The sequence below is a fragment of the Mesoplodon mirus genome (assembly GCF_964341445.2).
Source record: "Mesoplodon mirus genome assembly, chromosome: 4".
NCBI lineage: Eukaryota > Metazoa > Chordata > Mammalia > Artiodactyla > Ziphiidae > Mesoplodon > Mesoplodon mirus.
The window spans coordinates 11,348,819-11,364,639 of NC_138979.1; the positions used below are offsets into that span (position 1 = coordinate 11,348,819).

Below are 15,821 nucleotides of genomic sequence, written 5' to 3' on the forward strand. Positions count from 1 at the left end.
GACTATCATTCTCAAGCTGGAGACTAAGCTGAATATCTGTATATTCTTTTCTATATTACTTATATTATAGGTCTTTAAGAATTGGAGGTTACATGCAAAGATGTTTAGCTTCATTACTAATGAAAGAAAAAACACAATAAGAACTATTTTCATCTTAGCATATTGGAAAAGATTAAAAAATACCCAGTGTTGGCTAGAATATATATCCATAGTTAAGTCGTCTGCTGTGCTGTCCGTAGGTTTGTGACTGGGTTCCCCATTTTACAGATGGCCCTTTGACACTTTGCATATAAAACTCTAAGACAAAGAAACAGAACATGATGATTTGATCCAGCAACTCCATTCTCAGGAATTTGTCCTCATGACCTATTCATGGTTTTTCTTGGAGATCGGTGTACAGGTAGTTGTAGTAACAGTAATAACAATAATAACCGTCGTATAAAACAATCTTCATAAACAGTGTGCACTCCTAAATGACAAAGACAAAAATGAGTAAATAAAATGTGATTTATTCATATGGTGAAGTACCATGCAGTCTTTAAAAATAATGTGTAGATATGTTATATTAACACGGAAAGACATTCGTAACGTATTAAATAAAACTAAATAGAAGAACATTTTTCTAAAGTGTGTATTTGTATATATTCACATATATTTCATATATTCTGAAAAGATATATATACACCAAAATATTGGCATCACTTTTCTTTAGAGGGGTAATGGTAGGTAAGTTAAACTATTATTATTATTTTGTTTTTTTTGCGGTACACGGGCCTCTCACTGTTGTGGCCTCTCCCGTTGTGCAGCGCAGGCTCCGGACGCGCAGGCTCAGCGGCCATGGCTCACGGGCCCAGCCGCTCCGCGGCATGTGGGATCTTCCCGGGCCGAGGCACGAACCCGTGTCCCCTGAATCGGCAGGCGGGCTCTCAACCACTGCGCCACCAAGGAAGCCCTTATTATTGTTTTTTTTTTTTTTTTGCTTAGCTTTAGTTTCTAATTTGTCTTTAATGAAAATATATTATGTATCTGATAAATATCAATTATAAAGGAAAAAACTAAGGGTACATGACCCAGAAGCTATGATCCTCAAATTGCTGAAACAGTCTGTTCTTGGTGTAATATAGTGAGAAAGTTCCAGGATCAGGAGATTGGAAACTTAGGTTCTAGCCTAAGCTGTGTCACTAATTAGCTATGAGACCATCAGCAAGTCTCTCTGGACCTCCGTTTTTGTATTTGTAAAGTGAGTTGGTTGAACGACATCTCTGATTTTTAAACTCCTTAACAGACTGTTAGGGTTTCTGGGAAACTAGCAAAATGGAGCAGGTTTCTGTACAAACTCTCCTGCCCCTGTCCCCAGACAGAGCAACTCTGTATATTTGATATTCTGTATATGGAGTTTCTGTTTTAAGCTATCTTTCAGCAAAAAGTAAGGAAAAGGTGGGGGGAGAATATCCTATTTCCGAGATGTAGTAATTCTAAGTACGGTCTATGTGACTCCCTTTTAGGTTCCCACCTTCTTCCTATTCACTAGGGCAAGTTTCCAGTAGGACTGAGGATGCCCTTGCTCTCCTGGAAATATCAGACTATGATTCATTTACTCACTAGCTCTCTAATTCATCAAGAGCTTGTGGGTAAATGAATAAATCATGTGGTATGGGGTGGTGCCTTCACCCTAGCTGACATAGAGAGACCTATTTTTTACACATTTAAAAAACCATTTCAGCATCTTTTATGAATTATTCTCCCATTTGCTCCTGATCCATTGGAGTAATACTCCCTGCCTGCTCTGTCCTTCAATTGGACCCTAATGAATAGTTTGGATCGCCAATCATTTGTAACTTTTGGCAAGTTACTTAACCTCTTGGAGACTCAGTGTTCTATAAAATGGTGAATGATTAAGTTGGATTACATTATCTGCACGTTTCCATCTTAGCTATGTAAAATTGTGTGAAATTTTTCCATAGTTCAGTCTAGTGACATTGAGGCAGCTATTAACAGTGGTTGCCAATGTAGTGTCTTTGATAATCTAAAATCAACATAGATTCAGAAAACTTATTTGTATGTACACTTAGCAAGATGATACTCTAGGTCATTACAGTGCTTCAAACAAAATAGTGAAACCACATGATATGGGTCTGACCTTCTGTACCCATATCTTCTCCAGCCTCTAGACATGCTCAGTGTCGCTGTGTCTGCTCAGAGGGGACTGCATTATTTCATTGGTAGCTAGGGCGAACTGAAATTTAAGCTTGCCTCTTAATTTGGAGATTCCTGTCTGCCCAAAGGATAGGGAGGTGATTGTTTTTAACCTAAAAATACGATCTGTTCTCTGAGTCAGAGTAAACAAAATTTTCTTCATATCAGAAAATAAGTAGCTTCTGAATCAGCTCTGTTATCTGGTCATAGAGCCTCTTTACAAGAAAGTATGTGTAAACATAGACATCTATATTTGAGTTTATGTCTGTTAGACCTGCATGTACTTACTGTCTCAAATGGGAAGAATGGGGAAGTAGGTAAACAGGAGTAATTCCCCAACAAAGTTTTAAAGTCATCGTTTTGTTTTCTGTTATCCTTGTTTTATGTAAACTTTACTCATTTAATTCGTTTAAATTTAATTTCTTTTTTGTGTCCTACTTTCTGTCAGGATTTGTGGTGGGCACTGAAGCCATTATTCTCCTCTCTCCCCAGGAAGCTGCTCTAAGATTGAAAAGATAGATGTATAAACAAGTAATTGTAATGTGGTAGGGTACGCCCTACACGAAAGGTGCTCTGTGAGATGCAGGGCCTGGGAGAGTGCCTCTGAGTATTGCAGTGCACGGGTTGGGGACTTCTGCCATAAGGCACTTTGGCACCAAGAAAGGAGTGGATTATTCCGTTAGCACAGATGAAGTTTTCAAAGCACAGCTTGTCAGCAAGGGATGGGCTGCACAGCATTGCAGGCTGATGTGAAAAATTAGCATCCATTCATGTTCCTTACAGAAAATCAATGAATTGTTTAGGGAAAAAAACCTGGCCCCTTATTCCAAACTGTGTGTGTGTGTGTTTGTGTGTGTGTGTGTATGCGTGTGTGATTAAAATAACTTTAGTCATACTGTGACATTTTAATCTTATTTTTTCCCTCAATATTATATTTTGGGCATTTCCCCATGTCATTAAAATTTTTTCATATTTCAGCTGTATCATAATCTACTTAACTCTTCCTTTTTGTTGCTCTCGTTGGACTTTGATATAGTTTCCAAGTTGAGTTTATTATACCTTGGAATGAACATTTTGTAAAATGAATCTTCACCATATCTCTTATTATTTCATTAGTTACTAGGTTAAAAGGTATAAAATTGATAAACTGATAAATGTTACCGACAGGGTTTACAGAAAGATTGTACTCCCAGTAGAGGGTATGAGGATTCTCACGGGTTTTCCTGATTGATTTTAGAATAATATCTTTTCTTCATTGTCCTTCTCTGCTAGTAGAGAATATTTGTTAATGAGAGACTTAACTTTAGGTTAGTAAAGTAATTTCTTCAGAGATCCTTTGCAGAAAACTATTTTGGAAACTTAATAGCTTGCCTTTATAATTTGAAGATCTTTGGCATGGAATGAGGTTTTAGGAACTTTATATTTAAGAAGACTCTTCTATCATATAGTATTAAATTTTCAGAAGAAGTTTTGTTCTTGTTGCGCTACACGGTCGTTCTGTCACTGCATTTTTGTGATTAGCAGATACTTTCTGGCTCGTTAGCAGCGAATGAGGAAAGTAACTAAAACTGTGTTCCCTGATTCTAGTAGACATGCTTAGAAATAGGTTATAAAGGGCTTCCCTGGTGGCGCAGTGGTTGAGGGTCCGCCTGCTGATGCAGAGGATACGGGTTCGTGCCCCGGTGTGGGAGGATCCCACGTGCCGCGGAGCGGCTGGGCCCGTGAGCCATGGCCGCTGAGCCTGCGCGTCCGGAGCCTGTGCTCCGCAATGGGAGAGGCCACAACAGTGAGAGGCCCGCGTACCGCAAAAAAAAAAAAAAAAAAGAAATGGGTTATAAATGCTCAGTATAGCTAGTTAGGCTTTGAGCGTAGGGACAAGATGCTTGTGCTAGTATAAATCGTGTTAGGCTGCAAGGGTCTATAGTGATGTAATGCTCAGTTGTTGTTTTGGGTGTGTGCTGAATGTCGTTGGCCACAGCTGTACTCTTAAATGTGTATTTAATAGCTTCTTTATTTCTTTCTGTTATTTGGTTCTCTTCCTGCCTGTAGGAAGTTTCATATTTATTAAAATATAGGCAAGAAAAAAGCAATTAAGCAGAAACGTTAAAACTCATTAATATAGTGCTGTTACATGGTTTGTTGGGGGAAGTACTTGAATGGCTAAAGTTACATTTAAAAATTTTTTTTTCATTTTAGATGTGTATTTCATTTAGTCATTCTATTCTATGCTCCTTTACAAAAAAAGAAGGAAAAAAAGGAAAGAAAAAAGGTAAATAAAAGTTTAGGTAAAGCAGATTTAAATAGTTTTGGCCATCCAGATATCAGTCACTATTTGTTACAGACCCATTTCTAATATGCTCAGATGTTCAACAAACTGATAGACTTCTGGGAGTTTTGTTTTTTGATAGGAATTTAGTTTGGAATTGTTGTTTCTGCAAAATCTAAGTTATTTAAGACTTCATTAAAAAAATGCTTGAGATATACAGCAGATCATTCTTCTGTACAGTTTCTTCTGTGTGGAGTTAAGTCTGCCACATAATGTTAAGAGTACTTTATTGAAATAAGTACTTGAGTAAGTTTCGTGTGTACTTAGTTTTATTTGCTAATAATAAATGGACTGATGAACATTGTTTAAAAAACAAAATATTGTTTAGAAGTCATTAGTATTAAAAGGCTTAGAAAACATTCTTTTTTCTGAAAAACATAGTCCCAGAAAAGTAAGTTAAAATTTCATTGGAATATATAAGAATCAGACTGAGTTCTTGTACATTTTTGGGTAAAGAGCTGTTTTTTAGATAAAAGATCTCTAGAATTGGAGCTATATGTTTTATGACTATGGGAAAGTCACTTCACTTTTTTGAGCCTCATTTAAAAAAAATGTAAATAGATGCCTGTCAGAGATGTCACAATAGTTCAATACGGCAATACTGATGGAACACATGTGTCACACTCAGTAGACGCTCGCTGGATGCTAGCTAAACTTTTATCCTCATATTTAATTATGGTTAATAATTAGAGAGGTTTGGGTATAGCAATGTATTTTGAAGTGGAAATATTCCCCTTACATAAAGTAGAATGTAGGCTCCCTCTCCTTTAGGAAACAACCCTGCAATGTATAAACCATTTAAAAAAAATGAAAGATTCTTTTTTGTTATCCCCAAGGATAGCACTAGGGGAGTACTCGTGAGACTTTGAGAGTGGGACATTGACAGTCTCTGCACGTGTGAAGGCGGGTGGTCTCCTAACCACGTGCCCCTTTTGTTGGAGAAGGATGATGGGATAGGTGATGCGTAGTGGCCGCTTGTGGTGATGGTGCAGGTCAGGTTTCTGAATTAGACGTTTGACACTTAACTATGTTAAGCCACCATCTGTCATTATACTGTAAACATCTATCCTGTACCAGGTAAACACCTTAAACCATCTAAATGCTACGTAGACATATGTAAATACCATAAAGAAACCATGTGACTACTGTGTAAATACCTTAAGAAACTATGGTGTGAAGGATGTCTTTATAAACAGGAGATGCTCTTAGCAACATTTTTTTTTTTTTTGTAATAGCAGAATAACTGGGGAAAACCCTATTTCCTTTTAGAGGATAATATAATAAATAAAATGTGGTATATTCACAATGAAATTTTATACACCAGTGAACATCAATGAACCACAGCAGAGATTGGCTAGCTGTTCATCAACCCTTTTCCTCCTCTTTCTGGTAAACAGCTAATCACATTCCCAGATTCCCTTACTTTAGTGAATTATTTTTTTTTTTTTTTTTTTTTTTTTGCGGTACGCGGGCCTCTCACTGTTGTGGCCTCTCCCGTTGCGGAGCACAGGCTCCGGACGCGCAGGCTCAGCGGCCATGGCTCACGGGCCCAGCCGCTCCGCGGCATGTGGGATCTTCCGGGATCGGGGCACGAACCCGCGTCCCCTGCATCGGCAGGCGGACGCTCAACCACTGCGCCACCAGGGAAGCCCTTTAGTGAATATTTTTGAGAACAGAATTAGGAAGTAATGTCAGAAGCTATTAAAGATGAAAGAATGAATGCAGACAATATGCCAGTGAGATTCAGTCATATTTACTTCTGGAATCAGTAATAAAAATGAATTCTTTCAAATTATATGGAAAGTTATAGAAATGACAAGTGAGGGTTCTCATTAATGTGTCATCTGGAAAGTGATTTCTCTATTTTAGGAAACAAGCTCAGGCTTTCCTCTAATATCCTGAAGACATTTATTGTTAGTCACAGGAGGTCCAAGGGACAGAATTAAGTATAATCTAATCCCATCATCACTCCTAGGAAGACAACTGCAAGAATATGCCCAGAAAATGGGTCTGAATGGATAAGTTATGAAGAGAAGTACGTTCTGATTTTTACCATTTTGTGAGACTGATAATATTGACAGATTATAATGTGTCAGAAGAAAATTAGAGATGACTTTCCAAAGTCATAGTAGTAGTCAAAACTAAGCTATTTAAAAAACATTTCTAGAAAGTTCACACCATTCTTTCCAATTTTTTTCATTTACTTCAGATTTTAAAATACCTATGTTGTATGAGAGAGAAGTTCTAAAATTGTGGAATTAAGACCTCATCTTTGCCATGGTGGGATCTGAAAGTAAATCAGAGAGAGAGAGAGAAGAGAGAACAGTACTGTCTAGATAAAAATTACATTAAAAACCAGAACCCTGAATAGGGAAGGAAATCACATAGGAAAATACCAGCTGTTTCAAAACAATCCATAAATGAAACCTACAGAAGACACAGCAGCAGAAAGGACCCATATCACCAGTCAACTTATATGAAAGATATTATAAATGAATGTCTAAGTAAATAGTAAACTTAAAAATTAAGAGTTATATTTTTAAAAATTAAGCCCAAGCTTTTAATTGAAATATTTTGGACAATATCATCTAGATCTTTTAACTTCAAGTCATGAAAGTGTTAGAATTTCTTTGGCCATCATCTTTCATCTCTTAAATATTAAAATATCTACTGAGAACTAGAACTAATTCTTGGAAAAGTACATCTAGATACATCTAGATATTCAACATCAAAGTAGTTTCAATTGTTATCAACCTGGATTGGCAAAAAAAAAAAAAAAATCTTTTTTTTTTAAAATTTTTAAGAAAGAGACTCCCTGTCAACAGAAGCTCCAAATCAAGAGTTGCCAGGTATATGTAGCATATAAAGAAGCTTTATTCAAGATTCTTTTAACTCAATTGGAATTAAACAAATAAGCTATTTAATTAAACACACAAGATCTCCTCATGTTGAAAATTTGTAGAGAAATGCCTCATGACAGAAAGTCAACATGTGAGGAATAATTTGCTGTGAGATTAACTCTCTGTGGCATTAGGACTGTGGAGACAGAAGCTTAAAGACAGGCAGCGTCCAAATGTGTAAACCACGTGGTACTTCCTCTCCACTCATGGCATAGAATGGAAAGAGTAGCTTGGCTCTATCACTTACTAACTGTTTGGACAAGTTACTCAACCACAGTGAACCCATATTTCCATCTGACTTCTTGTGGTACATAAAAATCTAGGAAGTTTTATGGATATCCAAGATTTTGTTTTCCCCTTCAGACAAAACTGTGTTTTACACACTATTCTCCTGAGTATGTGAAAAGTGTTATTGTGTAATACACTTTTGAAATAAGCCTTTTTTTCTTTGCGGTATGTGGGCCTCTCACTGTTGTGGCCTCTCCCGTTGCGGAGCACAGGCTCCGGACGCGCAGGCTCAGCGGCCATGGCTCACGGGCCCAGCCGCTCCGCGACATGTAGGATCCTCCCGGACCGGGGCACAAACCCGTGTCCCCTGCATCGGCAGGCAGACTCTCAACCACTGCGCCACCAGGGAAGCCCTGAAATAAGCCTTTATGTATTGGTAACCCCTGTGGTTTTAGAAAAACAGTTAAAAGAGTACTTGCTATGTGTGACGTACTGTTTTAAACACTTTACAAACTTTAACTCATTTAATCTTCGTGAGAAGCTTATGAAGTAGGCACTATTATTACCACCCTCGTATGGAAGACGAGTAACCAAGGTCCAAATGCCCAAGGCACACAGCTGGTGATGAATCGAGGACCCAGGCCCAGGGAATCCGGCTCAGAGTCCATGCTCTTCCGCCCTGTGTGTGCCATCTCCCCATGTAATGAAAGAAAAAACATCAAGCCCAGATAGCAGTCATAACTAGAAGAGTTCAGTAATTCAACTATAAAAAAGGAAAAGGACTCACATATTCAAATCATCACCGCAAGAAAGCGTGGCCCTAAAATAAGGCAGAAAAATCTTACTTTAAGCAACTGGTACTACTAATATTATCAGTGGTAAGATTAAAAAAAATAACAAAAACATTTTCAAGTAATCCATAGGAGTAGGGCTTATAAACTTAGGAATATGATGAAGTCAATGTTACGATCTTTTAGGATGAACATAATACTTTCTTATGCTTTATCGTGAATGATTCCTGGAATATACTAGGAAGCCATCCCCATTCTATTTAAAGTACAAATAATTACAAAAGGTAGCTTAGGGGTTATATAGTTACTGTGTATAAGGGGATTGTTTCTTAACTCTCTCGTGTTTGCTTTCATGACAGCCCTGCGTCTTTCACCTTGGCAAACATTTAGACTTTGTACTTTTTACCTGTGCCACTTTTTTTTTTAAAGCATTTTTGTTGAAGTGTAATTTACAAACCATAAAAATCACCGGTTGTTAAGTGACATTTCAGTGGCTTGTAGTAAATTTATACAGTGGTGAAACTTTCATTACAATCCACGTTTAGAACATTTCCATTATCCCAAAGGGTTCTGTCATGCCAGTGTGCATTCCCTTCTGTGAGGTTTTTATTACCTTTATTGTTATATGATTAGCATTTTCCCCTACACTTTTGTCCTCTTTGCTTTGTCTTGTTGTTATATCTAGTTTTTATCTTTATTTCGGTTTCTTTTAACCTTCAGTTATTACTCAAGCAGGTGACCTTGTTATGAAGTCTTTTCAGGGAATCAAATGTCAGTTCTTAGTGCACAGGAATGTGACTGCTAAGGTCCCAGCCACTTCTTGGCTTCTTGCACGCTGAGGCTGTTGGTACATGAATTGGTGCTCATGGTGGGAAGGTGAGACACGTGTAGAGATAACGTATTAAGGGTCTTCTCAAGTGGAGAAATCTGACTGCTGTGTCCTTCACTGTGTGCCTGCCGTTTGCCCTTGTTATAAAATCCAACAGATCAAAAGCCTCTGCGGGTAAGGAAGAGAAGGAGGGAGAAAGGCACATATGTGTATTTCTTTTCATCTTTTCTGTTTATGTAGAAAGAATTGTAACCCTTCTTTCCTGTAGGGAAAAGGTAAGGAGACTAAAGAGGATTCAATGTGATGTTCTTGGGAGGCTGAAATAATTGAGACAACGAAGCTTTGTTGCATCAAAAAATCTTAGTTTGCAGGGAACGAAAAAGAAATTGCTTACTCTTCATCCCATTTTCTCCATTTTTGTAAAGAACTCAGTAGAACAAGACAGAACAGGCTCAACACAGAAACTTGAAGCCTGACACCAGGATCCAAGAGCCTTATCTATATGGTTCAAAGGAAAAGGAAAGAAAAGTTGAATATATTTGGGAGCTGTGAGGCCAAGTCATAATAATACATTAGAAATAAATTTAATACATGTAAAGTATTTATAAAGTAAAATTAGAGTCGTACAGAAAAATAAAATTTAAAAATAATAGATTAGGGCTTCCCTGGTGGTGCAGTGGTCGAGGGTCTGCCTGCCGATGCAGGGGACACGGGTTTGTGCCCCGGTCCGGGAAGATCCCACATGCCGCGGAGTGGCTGGGCCCGTGAGCCATGGCCGCTGAGCCTGCGCGTCCGGAGCCTGTGCTCCGCAACGGGAGAGGCCACAACAGTGAGAAGCCTGCGTACCGCAAAAAAAAAAAAAAAAAGAAAAAAAAATAGATTAGATCAAAGACCTATTGGAGGGAAAAGTCTATGCAGACTGCACAGTAGAAGAGATGATGAAAAGTAATATGACACAAGGGAAATATTCTAGCCTCAGATTCAGGAAACCATGATTTTAATTTAACCATGATTTTAATTCTTGCCCTGATACTAGCCAACAATAATCTTAGACAAATCACTTAAATAATCCAGGCCTCAGTTTCCTCATATGTAACAGGAAAAGGTTCACTTATATTGCTCATAGCTTAGATTCTTTTGTGCTTTAAAATTACACAAGGAGATGGCAGCTGAGCACAGGAAAAGATGTTTATCATTGGCCAGTAGGGGAATGCAGATATTACCACAACAAGATATCACAACACATCTATCACAGTGGCTAAGAGAAAAAATAATGACAATACCAAATGCCCTCGAGGATGCAGAGAAACTTAGAGAGACACACACACACACACACACACACAGAATGAACTTGTGTGTATATATAAAATAATTCTCTCATTTGGATCTCAAAAGGACGATCCAGTCACTGCCTAAAGCTTAGCTAAACTACTTGGATAGTTAAGCCTAGAATAACAACTTTCATGCTACAAATTCTACCTGATTATGTGATCGCTTTTGCAGTTATTTGAGACTCGGCTTGAGTCCGCCATGTTGATGTTTGGTGTTACTTCCCCTCCCCCTTAAAATCCCCAAGTTTTAGAAGGGGGAATAAACTAAAATGCATTTATGATAAATGAGTTTCAAATGTACAGAGTCTCCATCGGTGGCTCAGAGTCTTGATTACTGTAGCTTTATATGAAGTCTTGTAAGTCCTCCAATTTTATTCTGCTTTTTCAAAGTTGTTTTGGTTGTTTAGGTCCTTTTCATTTCAAAGTGAATTTTAGAAACAGCTTATCAACTCTACACAAAAATCTCCTGGGATTTTGATTGGGATTTCATTGAATCTATAGATCAGTTTGGGGAGGGTTGATATTGTAACAATACTGAGTCTTCTGAACCATGAACATGGTGTATCTCTCCGTTTATTTAGATTTTCTTTAAATCTCTCAGCAGTGTTTTGGAGTTATAATGTACAGGTCTGGCAAATTTTTTGTCATATTTATACCTAAGTATTTCACTTTTATTTATTTATTTATTTTTAAAAAGATTATTTATTTATTTTATTTATTTATTTTTGGCTGCATCGTGTCTTTTTTTTTTTTTTTTTTTTTTTTTGCGGTACACGGGCCTCTCACTGTTGTGGCCTCTCCCGTTGTGGAGCACAGGCTCCGGACACGCAGGCCCAGCGACCATGGCTCACGGGCCCAGCCACTCCGCGGCATGTGGGATCTTCCCGGACCGGGGCACGAACCCATATCCCCTGCATCGGCAGGCGGACTCTCAACCACTGCGCCACCAGGGAAGCCCTGCATCGTGTCTTTAATTGCGGCACGTGGGCTCTTTGTTGCGGTGCCCGGGCTTCTCTCTAGTTGTGGCGTCTGGGTTTTCTCTCTCTAGTTGTGGCACGTGGGGTCCAGAGCACGTGGGCTCAGTAGTTGTGGCATGCGGGCTTAGTTGCCCTGCGGCATGTGGAATCTTAGTTCCCTGATCAGGGATCGAACCCGCATCCCCTGCATTATAAGGCAGATTTTTTACCACTGGACCACCAGGGAAGTCCTAGTTTTTCACATTTTAAATGGTATATTTTAAACGTCTCAATTTCCAAGTGCCTATTGTCAGTGTGTAGAAATACTGTTCATTTTTGTGTATTTATAATACTTCCATTCTGTTGGATAGCACTTGGTCACAGCCTCCCCTATTGCAGGTTTGGCTGGGAAATGTTACTATCTAGTGTCTTCCCAAATGGAAAAGAACATGAAATTGATAAAATAGCTAACTAGTAACAACCCATATATTGACTAATGATGAAAATGTTCAGGATTTAGAAGTCTCTTGAAAAATTGCTTCCAGGAATTTTTTTTTTTTTTTTTTTTTTTTTTTTTTGTGGTACACGGGCCTCTCACTGTTGTGGCCTCTCCCGTTGTGGAGCACAGGCTCTGGACACGCAGGCTCAGTGGCCATGGCTCATGGGCCCAGCCGCTCCGCAGCATGTGGGATCTTCCCAGACGGGGGCACGAACCCGTGTCCCCTGCATCGGCAGGCGGACTCTCAACCACTGCGCCACCAGGGAAGCCCCAGGAGCATTTTTTAAGTTTAAATACCTTCATGTTAAGCAAATCACTGTGGAAGAATAGATAAGATTCACTAGTGGAGCATAATAAAAAATGTAATGGAATCAAGCATATTCAAGTATTTGTCGTTTGATAAAGGTGACATTTCAAAACTGCTGAGATGAACTTGGAATTGTAATTTCATACAAAATCTTAGCAGCAAGGTAGACATGTTAAGTTTGAGATACCTGTTAGATTGGGGAGATGTCTGGGCTAGAGATAAAAATTGGGGAAATCACCGAAAGCCAGAGTAGAGGTAGAAAGGTCCATGGGCTGAGTCCTAGGTATTCCTAAATTCAGAAGTGGAGCAGTTGATGAGGTGGCGAAGGAGACTGAGCAGAAGCCCGGTGGTTAGGAGGAAATTCGGTGTGGGAAGTCATGTGGAGAAGTTTTTGAGGCAGGAAGTGATCCTCTGCACCAATTGATAGGTCACAGAAGATGAGGGCTGAGAATTGATCATTCAATTCAGAGATGTAGAAGTCTTTGGGGACCTTGACAAGAGCAGTTTCTGGGAATTAGGGAGGCAACAGCCTGATTTAAGGGGATTTAAGAGACAAATGGGAGAAAAATAATTGGAGATAGCAGCATAGATAACTTTCAAGAGGTTTTCCTGTAAAGATAGGCAGGAAAACAAAGTGGAAGCTGGCGAGGGCTGTGGTCAAGAGAGGATTTGTGTTGTTGTTTTAAGATTAAAGAACTTAGAAAATGTACACACGCGCCAATGGGAATGATGTAAAGAGAAAACATGATGTAAAAGAGCGAGGGGAGAATCGCTGGGACCATGTCTTTGTCTAGGAAGAGAGAATAGGATCTACATAAGTGCTGGGGCCTTAGAACAATGGGCAGGGCAGCCATTGTCACAGGAGGGAAACAGGAAAGTGGCACAGTTGCAGGTAGGTGGGGAGATGTGGCCGGCGACTAAGCTCTCACTGTCCTGCTTGTGTGTTTTCGGTGTAATAAAAGCAAGGTCATCAGCTCCAAGTGAGGGTCTGGGGAGAAGGGATGAAATGGTCGTCTTGGGTGAATGGACTGGAGAGAAATGGATGGACAACACTGAAGGCTCGCTTGAGGTTAGCAGTCATGAACTTAGAGGGAAAGCCTTCGGCTTAATTTTTTTGTTTTTCTCTACCCATGTTTGGCCACGTGCGTGCAGGTCCAGAGTAGGTCATGTTGATTTATCCAGGGTGAGGTCTTCTCAGGTGACTTTGAGGAAGTGAGAGAAGGCAAAGGAATGAACTGAAGCTGGTTTAAGAGAGAGCAGAGGACGTGGGGCAGTGAGGGACAGGGATAGGGTCAGTCTCAGATGGAAGAATCGTAAGGGTTGGCCTGTGAGAGGGATGCAGGGTGGGCTCCTTGATCTGAGGTTGCAGAGGGTTTTTACTCATGAGCAGATAAAAGCCAAGAGTTGGAGAGAGATAGCAGAGAACTGGAAAGCCAGGATATTGGAAGGATTATCTATGTGGATACTGAATTTGCGCTCAGAACCTGAAGCCTTAGCTCTGACTTTCTAATATCCTTTGCTGCCGTTGGACTGATAACATGTTTAGTGTTCTTACTCGCAACAGTTTCATGTCTCTTCTTTCATAGTTTCTGTTTCTTAGTCCTTAGTGCTCGGTGAGATTTTCTTTGTGTTGTCTTTCATTCCATCTATTGCATTTAAAATTTTAGCCATTATATTTCTCATTTCCCAGAGTTCTTTCTTGCTTCTGATTAACTTTTCAGAGCATCCCTCTCTAGGAAAAAAATTCAGTTTTTGATAATCCGCATGATTTGTTGTACCACATGTAGTTCATGCATCAGAATATGGTTCTTGTTCTCCAGTATGTTCCTTTCTGCACTCAGGTATTATATTTTTACACATAAATTTTTTCCCCAAATGATGAAGTATATTGTGTTACATAGTTAACTTTTAAACGTCTTTTCATTTTAGGTATCAAAAAGTAAAGATGGAAAAGAACAAAGTGAAACTGTATCACCATCCGAAGATGAAACATTCTCCTGGCCAGGTCCCAAAACAGTTATGTTGAAAAGAACATCCCAAGGCTTTGGTTTTACATTAAGGCATTTTATTGTTTATCCCCCAGAGTCGGCAATTCAATTTTCATATAAGGTAAGAGAAGTAATTAAAGTAGAACACAAGGCATTTCCTGTCTCCTTCTTGTCTTCCTCTCATCCTGCCTTCTTTCTATCTTAAAAGAATTGTGTTATATCTGCATTTTTATTATATTCTTTTCCATCTTTTAGATATTTTTTACCTTCTAGAACAAACACTTTAATCTCCTCTGAAAGGTCATAGTGATTATGAACTCCAAATCTTTTTTACTAGAACTTCTAATTCTAAACTTCACTCTACTTTTTCTAATATGTAGCTGTTTTTCTAATATCTAGAAAGGTGGTGAGTTTTCTAGGCTGAGCATGCAGAGGAAATATAGTTCATTAAAATATTTGGACAGTTATAAAAAGTTATTAGAATTGGAATGATACTTAATTTTCAGATAAGTAATATGATGGCAAGTCAGAATTTAAAAACACAGCTTCTCACTAGAGTGCATTACACTAATATGCTTCAACGTATAGGAACATGGTCTCATAAGCAGCGGATGGAATCATTATAATGGCAGCTGACATCCTGAGTACTTGTTCTGTATTCTTTATGAGCATTATATCAGTTTATTATTAACCTCATATAACAGATGTGGAAACTGGTCTGAGTCATATAATGAGTAAATGGTGGACCTAGGATTTGAACTTGGCCAACATGAATGCCTGATGCTTAACTGTTGTTCAACAGTGTAATGGAAATAATGACATTCAGAAGACTTGGAAGACGTTGGCCAAGCCACTTAACTTCTTTTGGCTTCTAGACTTCCATTCTAATTCGAGGGGATTGTACTAGAAGATTAGAAAGTCCTTTCTAATTCTAAATATCTATGAATCTTGGGCTGTCTTGTAAAACATAGTGTCAAATTGCTTCTGGAGGCCACACTTTTTTTTTATTATATCTTTCTTAAATATTTCTATCTAGGAAAATGTCTTATAAGATAAGCTTTTAAAAGTACTAAAGAGTTTTTAAGGATTATGAATAATTGCTATCTTTAGAATTAAAATTGACCAGTTCGGTGTTCCTGAAATGTATAAAACAGTTGAACTGGATTCCCTAAGAATCTACTTTATCTTTAAATGTCTTAAATAGTATAACTTAGGTATTAGGTCACATGTGAGAGTAGTTGAAAATTTAAGAGTCCCTTGCGTTAATTACATATTAAGACTGAATTTTATTTTTTGTCTTTTGGTTTTGTTGTGAAGAAGAGCTTTGGATCATGATGATATAGATAGTACAGTTTTTGTAAGATAATTTTGCTAAACACGAATTTCAAATGCATTATTATTATTGTTATAATGTAATCGGAAAATATTTCTAGAAATTTTAGAGGCACAGTGTAGCTGCTAACACAATCT

The 15,821-nt window shown here is 38.5% G+C and overlaps 1 protein-coding gene across 6 annotated transcripts in view; it reads left to right on the forward strand.

Annotated features, from left to right (window-relative positions):
* ARHGAP21 (Rho GTPase activating protein 21) overlaps positions 1-15,821 on the forward strand; it is a 130,090-nt gene that overhangs the window by 38,655 nt on the left and 75,614 nt on the right. For all 6 annotated transcript variants that reach the window (XM_082620029.1, XM_082620027.1, XM_082620028.1 and 3 more), the window contains exon 2: positions 14,293-14,472. In XM_082620029.1, coding sequence (XP_082476155.1) covers positions 14,293-14,472 — 180 coding nt within the window. The remainder of the gene's footprint in view (positions 1-14,292; positions 14,473-15,821) is intronic.